Source organism: Muscardinus avellanarius (assembly GCF_963383645.1).
Source record: "Muscardinus avellanarius genome assembly, chromosome: 16".
Classification (NCBI taxonomy): domain Eukaryota; kingdom Metazoa; phylum Chordata; class Mammalia; order Rodentia; family Gliridae; genus Muscardinus; species Muscardinus avellanarius.
This window is the reverse complement of record NC_137802.1, coordinates 60,385,608-60,403,843: the sequence shown is the minus strand read 5'-3', so window position 1 is coordinate 60,403,843 and position 18,236 is coordinate 60,385,608. Positions and strand designations below refer to the sequence as shown.

General features: G+C 41.5%; 1 protein-coding gene across 2 annotated transcripts in view; it reads right to left on the bottom strand.

Annotated features, from left to right (window-relative positions):
- HELZ (helicase with zinc finger) overlaps positions 1–18,236 on the bottom strand; it is a gene marked incomplete at both ends in the record, with an annotated part of 133,403 nt that overhangs the window by 39,412 nt on the left and 75,755 nt on the right. For both annotated transcript variants that reach the window (XM_080712452.1, XM_080712453.1), the window contains 2 exons: positions 7,228–7,456; positions 10,927–11,110. In XM_080712452.1, coding sequence (XP_080568578.1) covers positions 7,228–7,456; positions 10,927–11,110 — 413 coding nt within the window. The remainder of the gene's footprint in view (positions 1–7,227; positions 7,457–10,926; positions 11,111–18,236) is intronic.

Below are 18,236 nucleotides of genomic sequence, written 5' to 3'. Positions count from 1 at the left end.
GGGTGTTTCCCCCAGTCTGATCAATAAGGTATTAGTTTCATTTTGCTTTGATGTTGGACTTCTAAGACAACGCACAACAAGGGAAGAATGCACTGGCAATCTCGACCTCGGTTTATAATCTGAATTCCGTATTCTATACTTCATTTCCCACTTAAACAGCCAAATGCTGGAAAACGTTCTATTTTTGAATTATCTCCTTATAATCTACGCCCTGTGCCTACACTGCCCTCAGCTACATCAAGTAGATCTGGTGCAACGCTGAATGAAGAGGAGCCTTCAAAGAACCTCACACTTCCTAAGAAGCAGTGGGGTGGTTTGGTGACAGTCTTTGTCTACAAAATCCCAGGAATTCAAAAACAACCTTTGAGCTTCTAAAGAACCCCATTTTAGAAGTAACACTAAACATTTACTATAAATTAATCAAGTTAAACAAGTTTCAAAAGTAATCTGAAACTTATATTTTTAATCTGGATAAGCCAGGCATAGTAGTGCACTCCTGTAATCTTAGTACTTGGGAGGGTGGGATAGGAGGATCACAGGTTCGAGTATAGCCTCCGCAGGTAGTGAGACTCTCATCATCAACCTAGTGAAACCTTGTTTCAAAATAAAAATAAAATAGGGCTGGGTGTGTAGCTCAGGGATAGAATACTCCTGGGTTCAATCCCTAGAACCACCCACACCCACACCCACAACAGAAAATAAATCTGGGTTGTCTTCTTATTGTCCCATTGACATGGCAAAATGGTTCCTGGTTCCATCACCAAGTAGCTGTGTTGACTTTGGGCAAATTACTTAACCTCTTTTTATACCTCAGTCTCTTCTTGAGTAAAATATGGCACCAATAATAGTAATAATAACAATAATAATATTATCATTCCTATTATTGAAATAACTGTTGCTTCTAACCTTTCATAAAACGTAATTTTTCTTCATAAATTCATCTTACAGTCAAAGAGAACTTTTCCTCATAGTGAAGGTTCTTTCAAACAGTATTACATTGCCTTTGAATTTCTGAAACTTCTACTCAAGTGCAATGCATGGCATGAGGAGGCATTTCCGAACATGAATAACTGCGAGCTTACTTGGAAAATTTGAGTAAGAATTCACTCTGGTTATTTAGAGCCTTTACCAATTCTCAGCACTTCCCTAAAATTTTAACATATAGTATTATTTTGGGGGGATTGATACTGGGAGTGGAACCCAGGGGCTTCCTATCTCTGGCATTATATTCTCAGACCTATTTTATATTTTATTTGGAAACAAGGTCTCACTAAGTTGCTGAGATCCTCACTAAGTAGCTGAGGCTGGCTTCGAACCTGTGCGATCCTCCTGTCTCAGCCTCCAAGCATGGGGATTACAAGCATGCCCACCATGCCCAGCAACATATTTTATTTTAAACCTTTTTTTCCCAGTAATATTGTTAGGAAATCCAAGTATATCTCTACATCACAATATAATGTCAGGTTATATCAGAGAACATGACCTTACTCTTAGTCACTTAAGAACATGAACAAAAAGCTTGATTTTATTTTCATGTAAACCTTCTAGGATCACTGTTAAAACACTGAAAAATCACTTGCATAAAAATAAAGAAAACAGCCAGGTGTGGTGGTGCACGCTTGTAATCCTAGCATTTGGGAGGCTGAGACAGGAGGATCAAGGTTCATGGCCAGCCTCAGCTACTTAGTGAGGCCCTTTGCAACTCAGGGAGACCCTGTTTCAAAATAAGGAATGAAAAAATAGGGCTGGGGGTGTAACTCAGAGGTAGAATGCCCTGGGTTTCATCCCTAGGAAAGGAAGAAAGGAAGGAAGGAAGGAAGGGAGGGAGGGAGGAAGGGACAAAAGAAAGAAAGAGAGAGGAGAGAGGGAACGCAAGGTCCTTAGGTCAGGGTGTATGTGTGTACGCCTCCACACATGTGTGAAATATGCTCAGACTTCACTGAGTTAGAAATGTGCTAGTGAAAGGAAAGCCCTCCTCTGAAGAACAGGAGTGTGGAGTACCACTCTGCCTCCGCCCCATCCTCCCCATCCAGTGCCAAGTGCAGGCCTGGGAGAGGCAGTGACGCCTGAGAGGAGAGCCAGGGTTCTGAAGTCAACCTGACATCTGCTTGAGTGAACCACATTAATAGCTATGTGACCCTGGGCAGTTATTTAAACTCTCCCAATCAGACTGCCCATTTCAAATGCAAATAAAACAGCCACATTGCAGGGTTGCTGGGATGACTGAGGGAGGCCATGTGTGCAAAGCACATAAAGCAGCACCTGCAGAGAAAGCAGTTGACAGACCATCCACGTATTGATACACAGCGGCCAACGGTCAAGAGTTCACTGCTTTCACTTCAGATTTAGCAAGAAATTGTTTAAAAACTAATGAACTCATTTCTAAACTGGCATAATATGCAGAGTAACCATTCCTCGAAACTAAGAATATTATGTTAATTTTTTGTAAATATCAAGTGAAAAGGGGGGCCTGATGATCTCCAACGGTAAGAATTCACTTCTCCATTCTTACAGGGCATGAGAATCATGTTACATCCTCTCAGTTTACTTATATTGTGAGATTAAATTTAGTTCCTAGTAAAATTAAAGCTATCCATTTGCCTCAACTAACAACTCTTAGGTTACAGCCACGACTAAACTGTCCAAATAAAACACATAAGCACCGTTTCCATCTGGCTATGGAGTCTGTGTTCTCCCCTCCCCTGCTGCACAATTCATTATTCCTCAAAAAACATTTTACTTAGTCTATAAATTAATTTGAAATCTTTGGCACATCCCAGCTGGGAAGTTAGAAATAAGCACTTGGTAGACCCAGTTTCAAGTTAAAAATTAGCCCTGGACAATTCTCACAACATGCCCTCAGGAAGAATTCTTCACCCATTTGCTCTTAGAGAGTAAAAATTCATGTCAGAGAAGGAATGAAAATGCTGATCTCGTGCAATCGACTGTATAATATGACTCTATGAAAGGGTAATGGTTTCTTTAAAAATACTCAGGTTGGTAAATATTTGCAGGTACTTATAAAAAAAGAGCTCAAAACTGATGTGGCTCCACATGACTCCAATGACTTCTTAGTCTCTAAATAGTTTCTAGTTGTTTTTAAGACACATCATCCCATTTTATAGATGTGAAATAATATATTCTAATCAAGCACAAATATCAGTGACAAAATACCACAGCAACTCTAACCAAATGCACTGTGTGAAAGTGGGGTTACCAGGGATTAAATCCAGGGGCTCTACCTCAGAACCACACCTCAAGCCCATTTTATTTTTTATTTTGAAAAAGGTCGTATTAAGTTATCACATACTGGCCTGGAACCTACAATTCTCTTGTGTCAGCCTCCCAAACACTGGATCACAGGCAAGTACCACCAGGCCCAATACAAAATGCACTCCCAATAGATAATAAATTAATGATAGAGACTGAGATAGAAAGGTTACAGGTTCAAGGCCCTTAGCAACTTAGGGAGACTCTTTTCAGAAAAAAACAAGAGGGTTGGGGCTTGGGTCCACAACACCACAAATAAATAAATAAATAAATAAATAAATAAATAAATAAATATTCTCAGGATCAGAGCTGAATCAATACATTCTTTTAAAATATTTAATTCTATTCTTTTGTAACTTAAATATGTTTCTCTCCCCATTTGTAGCTATAAATGAATGGCAATCTATATTTAAAATATGAAATAGTCACATTACAACAGAACTGTTCACAAATAAGATAAATCATGATCCCTTCAAACTATGTTTTTTTAAAAAGTTATTTTTCCTAATATAACCATAAATTAAAACTCTATTTGATTCTATTTTGATTCTCCTATAAAAGAAATTAACTTCTTTTGGTATCTTTAATAGATGCAGCTTATTCTTATTTTAATTTATGTTTTTATTTTCTTGGTACTAGGAATTGAACTCAGGGGCATTCTACCTCTGAGCTACATACTAAGCCCTATTAAATAAATAAATTAATTAATTTAATTTAATTTGGTGCTGAGGATTGAACCCAGAGGCATTTTACCTCCAATCTACACCCCAGTCCTATTTTACTGCCTTTTTTTTTTTTTAACAGTACCAGGGATGGGACCAAGGGGCATTCTACCTCTGAGCTACATCCCCAGCCCTATTTTTTATTCTTTATTTTGAAACAGGGTCTCACTGAGTTGCAAAGGGCCTCACTAAGTAGCTGAGGCTGTCCATGAACCAGGATCCTCCAGTCTCAGGCTCCTGAATGCTGGGATGAAAAGCGCGCGCCACCATGCCTGGCTTACTTCTTACTTTAAGAGAGTCTCACTAAGTAAGCTGAAGCTGGCCACAAACCTTCAAGCATCCTGTCTCAGCCTCCCAAGTACTAGAATTACAGGCATGTACCACCATACCCGGCTACATGCAGCTTATTCATAAAGGTCCCAAACTGCCATCATCCCCATAAGTTTTTTTTTTCCTGTTAGAATATGAAAAACAATAAATGCTCCCAAATCTATAATGCAACTGAAAATGTAACTTAAAGAGAGCTATGTCCTAGTAGTTTTCTCACCTTTAATTCTAACATATCAAAAAGAAATAATTACCCAAGGCGAATTCTGGAATGTCTACATCTCTTTCCACATTCTCTTGAACTTACAGTGACAGATAATGGCACACTTATAGAAGTTTAAGTAATCCTACTTGGGGGTGGAGGGCGGTTGGGGAATTAAACCCAGGAGCATGCTACCTCTGAGCTATACCCTCAGCCCTTTATTAATTCTTATTTAGAAATAGGGTCTCACTATATTGTTGAGGCTATCCTCATATCTGTGATCCTCCTGGCTCAGCCTTCAAAGTACTGAGATTATAATGTGCTTCCTCACAGCTGGATATATACGTACGTGTGTGTGTGTGTGTGTGTGTGTGTGTGTGTGTGTGTGTGTGTGTATTATTTATTTATTTATTTATTTATTTATTTATTTATTTATTTATTTAAATGGTACTGGGGGATGGAACCCAGAGGCATTCTACCTCTGAGCTACATCCCCAGCACTATTTTTTCCAGGTCTGGGGGAGGAACCCAGAGGCATTTGATCTCTGAGCTACACCCCCTGCCCTATTTTTTATTTTTTATTGGGAAACAGGGTCTCACTGAGTTGCAAAGAGACTCACTAAGTAGCTGAAGCTGTCCGCGAACTGTGATCCTCTTGTCTCAGCCTCCCAAATGCTGGGATTACAAGCGTGTGTCACCACACCCGGCTTATATTTTCCATAAAAGAATAAATTTTTGTTCAACTGCTTTTTTTAAGAAGTTTTAGTTTCTTTTTTTTTTTTTTTTTTACATTGGGGATTAAACTCAGGAACATTTTACCTCTCAACTACACCTCCAGCCTTTTCCTAATTTTTTGTTTTTATTTTTATTTTTTTAACTGGTATTAGGGATTGAACCCAGGGGTATTCTACCTTGAGCTACACCTCCAGTCCTCTTTTACTGTGAAACAGAGTTTCACTAAGCTTTGGAAGCTCTCGCTAGAGTGCTGTCTGAGGCTTGCCACAAACCTGCAATCCTCCTGTCTCAAGATCCTAAGTACTGCGATTATAAGCGTGTACCACCAGGCCTGCCTTTAATTTTTATTTCGAAACAGAATCTTGCTAAGTTGCTGAGGGTCTCACTACACTGCTAAGGCTGACTTTGACCTGAGATTGCCTGTGTGAACCTGATAACACGCCTATCTTAACATAGTTTTCAATACTCTAACAAGGCAAATCTTATAGAACTGGACTCAGAAACTGAGCATGTAAAATAAGACTTGTAAAATAGGACTGAGGGTCTACATCTTAGGGGTAGAATGCCCTGACTTAATAAAAAACTCCTGGATTTATAAAGCTTAAATTCAGTCAAAAGAGTATACGCAAATTGTTTTAGGTTGATAGTTTAACTATATTTTACTAGAAATATAGTCTAATGAATACTAAAATAATTCAGACAGTCTAAAGCACACTAACAATCCTTTATAAAGACAAGTAATGGCCACTTCTAACCTCCTTAATTTTAAGATTCTCTGAATTAACCAGATATGAGGAATTATTTTCAATGAGAAGCTTTGAGAGAAAATGACTACAAACAACAACAACAACAAAAACCCAACGTTTGGGAGGCTGAGACAGGAGAATCTGGGTTCACGGAAAGCCTCAGCTACTTAGGCCCGTTGCAACTCAGTGAGACCCTGTGCCAAAATAAAGAATAAAAAATAGGACTGGGGGTGTAGCTTGGAGGTAGAATGCCCCTGAGTTCCCTCCCCAGGTCTGCAAAAAGGAAGGAAGGAAGGAAGGAAGGAAGGAAGGAAGGAAGGAAGGAAGGAGGGAGGGAGGAAGGAAGGAAGGAAGGAAGGAGGAAGGAAGGAGGAAGGAAGGAAGGAAGGAAGGAGGAAGGAGGGAGGGAGGGAGGGAGGAAGGAAGGGAGGAGGAAGGAAGGAGGAAGGAAGGAAGGAAGGAAGGAGGAAGGAAGGAGGAAGGAAGGAAGGAAGGAAGGAAGGAAGGAAGGAAGGAAGGAAGGAAGGAGGAAGGAGGGAGGGAGGGAGGGAGGAAGGAAGGGAGGAAGGAGGAAGGAAGGAGGAAGGAAGGAAGGAAGGAAGGAAGGAAGGAAGGAAGGAAGGAAGAAGGAAGGCCGGCCATCAAGAATTGGAATTTAACCATAAAGGGAAGAAAGGAGGCAGCACGCAATACAAAATCACCTCCATCAAAGGTACACTTAGATCTACACAAAACCACCCCGGGCCCCAGCACTGCTGCCCCACTTCTCAGAGCACTGTCAGCCTAAATGCCCACCCAGCTCGCGCCCTCACTTCCAGAGACGGCCTCTCGGCGAGGCCTCTCCCCTGACACTTACAGTCGCAACCCTTCGCTCCTATGCCCCTTACTGTTCCATTTCTTTTCCATTAAACTTACCAAGTACGACACTACATAATATCCTCATTTAGTTTATTGTCAGCCTTCCTCTCCTTGTCTGTTTTGTTCACGGATGAATTTCCACAGCTAGAAGAATGCTCAGAAGAAGGCATTTGGGAAGGAGTAAATGAATGTGCACACAATTACGCATTAATGAACAGACCAAGGTCATACACTTTGGGTTCCAGTTGCTATGGGTAATAGTAAGCCTGATTTTAATTAGCCGAGAAGGCTTATACAGTACGTAGATACAGATAGGAATTACTTCACATTTTCCTCTTTAATATCTCAATCAACAGCACATAATTACCTGCATCTTCCAATAGAGCACAGTGCAATGGGATCCCCCACCACGGCAACCAGGGACTGTGCTCTTGTGATGGCAGTATTGAGCAGCTTGTAGTTAGATAAAAAACCATAATCTAAGTCCTCTGTAGAATCTTCCAGAAGTTGCTCTTTCTTTTTAATTGGTGTCTGTTTATGCTTACAAGTATGTCTTGTACGTACTGTACTAAGAAACAAAACTCTGAACTGCTTTCCTAAAAAAAAAAAAAAAAATTAAAAAGATTTGAAGTTGGCATTCTGAATCATTGATATAATAAAGCATTGCATTTTTAAAATCTAATTGCTAAATAACAGATGCTGGCACGAGTATGGAGACATGGAAACTCCTGTGAGCTGCTGGTGGGAATGTAAAATGGCGGGGCCACCCTGGAAAGCAACAAGTCCAGTTCTGGATAGATCTCTGTGATAGTTAGGTAGAAAATGTCCCTAAAGAGTGTGTTTAAGCCGGGCGTGGTGGTGCACGCTTGTAATCCCCGCGCTTGGGAGGCTGAGACAGGAGGATCGCGTAGGTTTGAAGCCAGCCGCTCTAACTTAAAGAGACCCTGTTTCCAAAAATAAAATAGGTCTGGGAGTATAGCCCGGAGGTAGAAGGGCTTCCAGGAACCCCAGTACCACCAAAAAAAAAAAAAAAAAAAAGAGTGTGTTTATTAATATTCAAAGCTTTTTGTTTTGGGTACTAGGGATTGAATCCAGAGGCAGTCTATCTCCAAGCTACCTCCAAGCTACACCCCCAGCCTGATTTCATTTCTTATTTGGAAACAGGGTCTCACTAGGTTGCTGAGAGCCTTGCTAAATTGCCAAGGCTGGCTTTGAAGCTGTGATTCTCCTATCTCAGCCTCTCAGGTACTGGGATTACAAGCATGCACCACCATGCCTAGTTGTAATATTCAGTGTTGATATGAGTCATGAGGGTTACAATCTTAGAAGTGGATAACCCCGTTGTTACGGATTTACCTGGGTGATAGCTGGTAGGCCAGCAGGGTGTGGCTGGAGGTGTGGCCTTGGGAACTTTATAATATATAGAGAGCCCTCTTCCCTGGGCTCACTCTCTTGCTTCCAGCCTCCATGATGTGAGCACGGCCCATGCTCTCTTTCTCTCCACTCCTGTTGCCCTGAGATCCCTGGTCCCTGGCCTCACATGGACTGAACCCAAAACCATAAAAAATCTTTTTTCCTCTAAGTTATGTGGTCAGTCCTTAAATTGCAGCAGCAAGAATGCTGACAGACATAATACCCAGACCAACTGAAAGCAAGGTTTTGAAGAGGTGTTTGTACTCTCATGTTCCAAGCAGCACTGTTCACAATAGCCAAGAGGAGCAACTCGAGTGTCCATGGACAGGTGAACAGGTGAACACACTATCTATACATATGGTGGATTATTTATCCTGAAAATGTCATAAAAATCTGACACATGCTGCAATATGGATGAACTTCAAAGACACAGTAAGTGAAAAAAACCAGTCACAAAAGGATAAATATAGTCTAAGGAGGAAAAAATCCAAAACCCCAAAGCTCCAATATCTGAAACACTTCTGGTCCCAAGCACTTTGGATAAGAGATAATCTGAATTATAAGATTCTACTTAGTCCAGGCATGGTGATGCACATTTGTAACCCCAGCACCTGGGAGGCTGAGACAGGAGGATCGCACAGGTTCAAAGCAGCCTCAGCTACTGAGTGAGGCGCTCAGCAACTTAGTGAGACCCTGTTTCCAGATAAAATATAAAAAAGGTCTGGGAATGTAGCCCAGAGGTAGAAAAGCCCCTGGGTTCCACCCCCAGTACCACCAATAAATAAAATTAAATAAATAAATAAATAAATAAGACTGCACTTACACAAGGTACCTAGAATAGTTAAGTTCACAGAGACAAGACAGAAAAAACAGGAAGTAGTGGAGTGGAAGTCATTTAATGGGCACAAAGTTTCAGTATGGGAAGATGAGTTCTGGGGACAGACAGTGGTAATGAAGGCACTTCATGCCACTTAACCTCACACAAAAAAAAGTGGTTAAAATGCATATTATATACATTTTACCACTTTTTTTTTTTTTTTTTTTGGTGGTACTGGGGTTCCTGGAAGCCCTTCTACCTCCAGGATACACTCCCACGGGCTACACTCCCAGACCTATTTTATATTTTTTTTTAATTTGGAAATAGGGTCTCTTAAGCCAGCGGGGCTGGCTCCGAACCAGCGCGATCCTCCTGTCTCCACCTCCCAAGCGCGGGGATTACAAGCGTGCGCCACCACGCCCGGCAACATTTTACCACATTTTAAAAATTTTATTTAATGCTGTTGCTTAGAACCAACCCTTTGAGATTATCTAGTCCAAGATCCTGCCCAACACAGGATCTTGAAGCAGGGTCACCCTGGCCAACCGGGGCACACACAGCTGATTCCACAGGAGCCTGAGAGTCTGGTTTGTACAGCATGCTCTTTTGCTGTAAGTAACCTAACCCCTCATTCTACGACACATCTCTAAATATTTGATAACAGTTTTCATGTCAGTCCTTAGTTTTCTCTTCTTTAAGCCAAACAATCCCAGTTCTTTTGAGCGTTCCTGACTAACATATGGTAGTTTCAGGTCTCTTCTGGGTGCTTCCTAGTTTCGCGCTAGAATTCCTTCCAGAATTCTCACCTCAGGTTCTGAGCAATCTGGCTGGTGCGTGGTAGATGAAGCTGTTTGTCCCCGTGACCTGGACACTGTATCCCTCTCCCTGTTGTTCACTACCCTGACTCTTCACTGGGCTTTTCTTAATGCTCACATCACAGGGTGGCCTCACATATTTCAAAGCAAATTTTATAAAAATTTACTACATGCCGGGTGTGGTGGCGCACGCTTGTAATCCCCGCGCTTGGGAGGCGGAGACAGGAGGATCGCGCAGGTTCGAAGCCAGCCGCAGGTGCTGGCTTAGGAGACCCTGTTTCCAAATAAAAATGTAAAAATAGGTCTGGGAGTGTAGCCCGGAGGTAGAAGGGCTTCCAGGAACCCCAGTACCACAAAAAAAAAAAAAAAAAAATTACTACATGAATACAATTTAGAGTTGCTGCTAATGATTCACTTGGGGAAATCTACAAATAAAATTTTTCTAAAGAAATTAGTCCTCAGACACAGTATCAAAATGGTATATGCTAAGCCAGGCGTGGTGGCACATGCTTGTAATCTCAGTTTTTGGGAGGCTGAGACAGGAGGATCGAGGTTTGCAGCCAGCCTCAGCTACTTAGTGAGGCCTTTTGCAACTCAGTGAGACCCTGTTTCAAAATAAAGAATAAAAAATAGTGCTGGGGTATAGCTTGGAGGTAAAATGCCCCTGGGTTCCATCCCCAGTACCACAAAAAAAAATGCATATGCTATATGTAATTATAGCATATATTATATTATTATTATATATTATAGCACTGTAACTACAGCATAAATATATTAAGGGACATTATACAATTACTGTTATAGAAAAGTTCACTTGTTAATACTTCTTTTATTTAGATATATAATTTTAATAAATATGTAAACAGGCTCTAATTGCAAAATTTGACACTGAAAAACTTGGTATGAAGTGAATCCATCGTTGCTGGCCCAAAAGAATAATCTACAATTGCTTAAAGATCTAACATCATTTAAGAAAACTTAAAAAGTGAAAATACTTTATTTTTCTCTAAGTAACACTTACCTTGAACATTTAGCACCCTTTCTACATTTACATCAGACAGTCTCTTCTTCCGAAGCTCAGCACGTATCCTAAACACCTGATCAGCATACGGGGTCACTACACCAATACTGCCGTCGTCCAGCTTCCCCCATGCCACCGGCCACTTCCTTCTTAACTCTTCCACACGCTCTACCACTTCAAACACCTTTAAACAAACACACACATGCACATTCAAGTTGTCAGGGTTTGAAGAAAGAATATGGTGACAGAAATACACTTATAAATGACCCATTTTAGCAAACATCATTTAAAAACTACCTCTAAAGGGAATAATGCTTTGCTGATGTGAACACACTGAGAAAATTTTTTGTTCACATTTCATACACTAATACTACAATAATGCAACTAATGAAAACACGATAATCAGAGATGACGCCACTGGGAGTTGGTCAGCCTCACTCTTAAATGGGAAAAGACTTGAGACCCTGCTGAGGAGAACAAGGAGAGGGCCATGAAACTGGGGAGAGCAGGGAAGCAAGTCCTCACACCCCTGGTGCTTCTCATCCCCTCGCTCATTAGGCCAATGGAACTGGCCAGCCAACCAGAAGAAGCCACTGCGTCTCAGCAGTACAAGCCAGGGGAAGCATTGCCGCTCCACCATGAGGTAACCCAGCCAACAGCTGACACCAAACACAGCTGGGACCAGGACATATTTTGATCAGAGATATGGATTTCCAGAATTCACTGCCTTCTTGTGGTACAGGTTTGGCCAGGCCATTTCATTAACTTTACATTAAAATAGCATCACATTTTATGCAAATGAACAGATCCCAATTTCCCCTGGTCTGAGAGTTGTAGAAGGTCCATACTTGGTGATGGTAGCAGCTAGATGGCAGCCTGGGTTGATGTCTGTCTGTCTGTCTCTCTCTCCACACACACACACACCATCTGCTCTTAAGGTGGACTGGATTGATGTCTGTCTCTGTCTCTCTCTCTACATTCAAACACACACCATCTGCTCTTAAGGTGGACTGGATTGATGTCTGTCTCTCTGTCTCTCTCTACATTCAAACACACACCATCTGCTCTTAAGGTGGATGCCAAAATGACAGTGAGTGATGAGCAAGGTCCATGCCCCTCCCCCAGCAACTGCAGTTAGTTCTGCCCAGGACAAGGTACTAGTAGGACTCACAAACCAGGAATACACTGCCTCTGCCAAGAAACCGAACTTCAGCAGAATCACACTGTGGACCAATTTTTGTCCCTGAGGAATTGTTAAGTAAAATAACTGAAATGAAAAATGGACCTAGCAGAACTCAGCAGCAGATGTGAGCTGACAGAAGAATTCAGCAAACAGGAAGATGGAGCTCCTACAATCTGAAGAACAGTGAGGAAAAAAAAAATGAAGGAAAATGAACACAAGGAGCTGGGCATGGCAGCACACCCTTGTAATCCCAGCATTCAGGAGGCTGAGGCTTGAGGATCAGGGTTTGCGGACAGCCTCAGCTACTTAGTGAGGCCCTCTGCAACTTAGTGAGACTCTGTTTCAAAATAAAGAATAAAAAAAAAAAAAATAGGGCAGGGAGTGTAGCTCAGAGGTCGAATGCCTCTGGGTTCCATCTCCAGACCCACCAAAAAAAAAAAAAAAAAAGAACATAGGGACACCACTGAGCTCCCCGCCATACATACAATGGAAAAAACAGAAGGGGCAAATAAAAAGCATTATAAAATGCTCTAATTAATGGCTAAAACATTTACATACCTGATGAAAACCATTAATCTATACATCCAAGATCAATGAACTTCAAGTATGATAAACACACCTGATTCCCACCCTGACACACCATAATCAAAATGTTGACAGTCAAAGAAAAAAAAAATCTTGGAGACAGCAAGAGAAAAACAACATATCATTTACAAAGAATTCCAGTAAGGTTAAAAATGACTTCTCATAGATGGGCATGGTGGTACACGCTTGTAATCCCAGTACTTGGGAGGATGAGACAGGAAAATCCAGGTTCACAGTCTACCTCAACTACTTAGGCCCTCTGCAACTTAGTGAGACCCTGTTTCAAAAATAAAGAATAAAAAATCAGGCTGGGGGTGTAGCTCGCAAGTAGAATGTCCCTGGGTTCCATCCCCAGCAACACACACACACACACACACACACACACACACACACACACACAAATGACTTTTCATCAGAAACAAAGGAGGACAGAAGCATATTTCAATGTGCTAAAAGCAAAAAACTAATCTTATACCCAGAAAAATAAAGATATTCTTAGGTAAACAAAACTGGAGAGAATTCCTTACTGGAAGACGCACCATTCCAGAAATACTAGTTCTTCAGCTAATAGCAAGTGTCAACAGCTAGAACACTGCTAATAAGGTTAATTGGATAATTGTAAAAGATAGTATAGCAGTGTATTTCTTCTTTTTTCTCCTACTTACTGATTTAAAGCGCAACTGCATGAAGTTGGGCTACAACATATAGAAATGTAACATTATGATAATAAAAGCAAAAAGGAAGTGGATGGAAATTGACATCTGATGGTAACTCAAATCCAGAGAAGAGAATCAAAAACTGCCAGTACTGGGAACAAGCATCAAAATGTATTAATTTGCCAGTATTGGAAAATTGCTTTGGTAATTTCCAAAGTGTAAAATATAGTCAGAGCCTAGGTGCCGTGCAGGCACTCAGGCAGGGAGGGGGCTGCAGCGATTACAATGCAGAGTTCCTCTCTGTCTTTGCCCTTCATTCTGATGATTAACCTATAGTAAAAGCCTTAGAGTCAACTGAAGCCATTAGCCCTAAAACTACAATAGAGGCAACCAGTGCCCCTGTTTACCTCCTCTCCTCTGGGATCCGGCTTGGGCATAGGAAAGGTAAACTTTGTGTGTGGCTTCAAAGCACCCTAGTTGATGAGCAACTAATACTGCCCAATACAATAGAGACAAGGGCCAGGTAGATTCTTGACCCTTGCACTTAGTAAGTGCACTGTCCGGAGACAAAGAGGCACCACCTGGCTAAGGAATAAGTAACCAGCCCATTGCCCTGGTAACGCTGATGAGGAAGATACCAATACAAAATCTATTTAAAGGTTGGGGTCCCCAAAAGGGGCCAGAGTTCCATTTTAGGGCTCTCCAGCGTGCGGGTCAGCATGCTGTTTTTTCTTCTCCTCTTATTTCTTACTGCTCTATTTCCTACTGATGCTGTAATAAAGATTTGTTAAAGCTGCACTGAGCTGCCTGTTAGTTTTAATTTTTCTATTCAACAAACCTTAGTTGAATAGAGAAAAAGAACCCCCACCATTCAAACCATAACAAAAACCACATGAAGGAGGTTAATACAGCAAAATCTATACATATTGCCAGGCGTGGTGGTGCATGCTTGTAATCCCTTGGGAGGCAGAGACAGGAGGATCGCGCAGGTTCAAAGCCAGCGCTGGCTTAGGAGACCCTGTTTCCAAATAAAAAATGTAAAAATAGGTCTGGAAGTGTGGCCCGGAGGTAGAAGGGCTTCCAGGAACCCCAGTACCACCAAAAAAAAAAAAAAAAAATCTATACATGTGAACTTTCCCCCTTTTTCCCTTTAGAATATTTTCAAATACATAAATTTATATAAAGTAATAGTTATAAAATATTCAGTTTGTTACATATAATATGTATAACAATTACAGCACAAAAAGAGAGGGAGGTAAAGAGAGCAATAGTAAAGTTTCTACATATCACTGAAACTAAATTATAGCCAGGTAATGGTAGCACACACCTGTAATCCCAGAACTTGGGAGGCTTATACAGGAGGATCGCAGGTTGGAAGCCAGCCTCAGAAACCTAGTGAGACTGTTTCAAACTAAAAATAAAATAGAGCTGGGGATGTAGCTCAGAGGTAGAGCACCCCTGAGTTCAATCACTAACACCAAAGGGGGGAAAAAGTCATGTTCTCCTTTTTACCTCAGGCCCCACCAAAATCAATAAATTCATTTTCCATATCTATATGTCCTTGTCTACCTCTCACTTTTCTGGTATTTGTTTTCATAGATCCTTACATCAGACTTAACCTCAAAGTTAAGAATCATATCTTAAGCAGAGCACACTGGTGCACACCTGCTATCCCAGTATTTTGGAGGCTGAGACAGGAAGATCACAGGTTTGAGGACAGTCTCAGCAACATGGAAAGACTTTGTTTCAAAATAAAAAATAAAAAAGACCGGGAAGCCAGGTGTGGTGGCACTTGCTTATAATCCCAGCCTTCAGGAGGCTGAAACAGAAGGATCACGGTTCATGGCCTGCCTCAGCTATGTAGTAAGGACCTATGCAACTCAGTGAGACCCTCTTGCAAAATAAATAAAAAATAGGGCTGGGGATGTCGCTGGGAGGTAGAATGCCCTTGGGTCCCATCCCCAGTGACGGGGGAAAAAAAAAAAAAAAAAAAAAAGACTGGGGACATGTAACTCAGAGGTAGAATGCCTGTGTTCAACCTCAAAAAGAAAAAAGAATCAAAGTTGAGAATTTAATTCATTAAACAGAAGCCACTTCATTATTGTGAGTTATGAATTCAGAACCAATGCACGCACATGCTGTCTCTCTCTCCTCCCTATCTCCTCCCCCTCCGCCCCCTCTCGGTACTGGGGTTCTTGGAAACACTTCTACTTCCGGGCTACACTCCTAGACCTATTTTTTTTAATACTTTTTTTTATTTGGAAACAGGGTCTCTTAAGCCACTGTAGCTGGCTTCGAACCTGCACGATCCTCCTGCCTCCACCTCCCAAGCGCAGGGATTGCAAGCGTTCGTGACCACGCCCAGCCCAAAGCTCTCTTTATCATTTTAAGCTTGGGAAAAAGACTTGCTCAGATGATGTACAACCACAAAATGTATAATTTAAAACCATGTCTCTTAGGCCGGGCGTGGTGGCGCACGCTTGTAATCCCCGCGCTTGGGAGGCGGAGACAGGAGGATCGCGCAGGTTCGAAGCCAGCCGCGCTGGCATAAGAGACCCTGTTTCAAAAATATAAAATAGGTCTGGGAGCGTAGCCCGGAGGTAGAAGGGCTTCCAGGAACCCCAGTACACCAAAAAAAAAAAAAAAAAAAAAAAAAAAAAACCATGTCTCTTGCCGGGCATGGCGGAGTGAGACAGGAGGATCGCGCAGGTTCGAAGCCAGCCGTGCGCGCTGGCTTAGGAGACCCTGTTTCCAAATAAAAATGTAAAAATAGGTCTGGGAGTGTAGCCCGAAGGTAGAAGGGCTTCCAGAAACCCCAGTACCACAAAAAAAAAAAAAAACAACAACAACAAAAAAAAAAAAACCATGTCTCTTAAACAATAGGGATTGCACACAACCAAAATGTGGTGAGCACTCCTTCAGCTCCAGGACCTCTGTTTTTTTATTTGGAACATGGTCTCTTCTTACTAGGTTGATGAGAGTCTCACTACTTTCCAAGGCTGGCCTTGAACCTGCAACCTACAATCTTCCCGTCTCAGCCTCCCAAATACAGAGATTGTAAGCATGTGCCAACACACCCAGCCAGGTTCTTTTTTTGCTTCTAATCCCAACCTCTGATTTAAGTTCATTTTAATGGTAATTCTGTGTAAGACTATCTTCCTTTCATAATAGTGAATGTATGCTCTACCATACAAGTAGACCTTGGTTTTTCCTTTATATATCATCAAGAAAAGCCCAAGTCTACTGTCCAAGTATCCCTACACTCATATAACAGTAGTTTTACACTGCTCACAAAACTACACTAATTTATAACAGTTCTATAGGATTCAAAAACTCAAAATGTCTGTGGTGGCGGTATTCAGCTTCAGTGAAGTAGGGTCAGATATTCCCCATTCTAGAAAAAGCCCCAGAGATAATGTGTCTCAAAATCTTCTATTTCAGTGACTCATGGAATGGAAGAGAATATGTTTGTTTGTTTGTTTGTTTGTTTGTTTGTTTGTTTGTGGTGCTAGGGGTGGAACCCAGAGGCTTTCTACCTCTGGACTATACTCCCAGACCTATTTTATATTTTATTTGGAAACAGGGTCTCACTAAGTAGCCGAGGCTGCCTTCAAACCTGTGAAGCCAGCCTCCCAAGCGCAGGGATTATAAGTGTGCACCATGCCCGGCTGGAAGAGAATGTTTTAACAACCTTGTTCGGATGAAGTTCAAGGTCGCTTGAAATTTCTCTAAAGCCATGTGTTTAATATTTAAAGGCAAAACACATGTTATCTGTTTTCATTTATTAATTTGTTTGTGTGTTGGTGTATGTATGGTACTGAGGATTGAATCCAGGGGCATTCCACCCCTGAGATACATCCCCAGTCCTTTTTTTTTTGGGGGGGGGGCAGGTCTAGAGATGGAATCCAGGGGCATTCAACCTTCGAGCTACACCCTCTGCCCTATTTTTTTTTTTTTTTAATTCTTCATTTTGAAACAGGGTCTAAGTTCCAGAGGGCCTCGCAAAGTAGCTGAGGCTGTCCGCGAACCGCAACCCTCCAGTCTCAAGCTCCCAAATGCTGGGATCACATGCGTGCGCCACCATGCCCGGCTCCTATTTTTTAATTTTTATTTTGAAACAGGGTCTCACTAAATTGCAGAGGACCCCACAAAGTAGCTGAGGCTGGCCATGAACCTTCGATCCTTCTGTCTCAAACTCCAAGTACTGGAATTACAGGCATGTACCACAATGCCCAGCTATTATTTTGTTTTTTAATATTAAAAAAAACCCTTTTGATCAAGGACTTAGAAATTAGACCAGAGACTGAAGTTATTAGAAGAGGACATAGGCTCAACACTACAACATATAGACACAGGCAGTAACTTTCTCGGCGAAACTTCCAAAGCTCAGAAAATTAAAGCAAGAATTAACAAGTGGGATGGCATCAAACTAAAAAGTTTCTTCTCATCAAAGGAAACCATCAACAACCTATAGAGGAAGCCTACAGAATGGGAGAAGATCTTTACCAGCCACCACTCGTTTAGGGGGCTAATAACCAGAATTTACAAAGAGCTCAAAAGACTCTACACTAGCAAAACAAACAACCCAATCAAGAAATGGGCAATTGAATTGAATAGACACTTTACAAAAAAAAGAGATACAAAGGGCCAATAGATGCATGAAAAGATGTTCTACATCATTAGCCATCAGGGAGATGCAAATCAAAACTACGCTGAGATCCCATCTAACCCCAGTCAGAGTGGCAAGCATAAAGAAATCAAATAACAACAAATGCTGGCGAGGATGTGGGGAAAGAGGAACTCTTTTACACTGTCGGTGGGAGTGCAAACTAGTTCAGCCACATGGCGATCTGTGTGGAGATTCCTTAGAAAACTGGGAATAGATC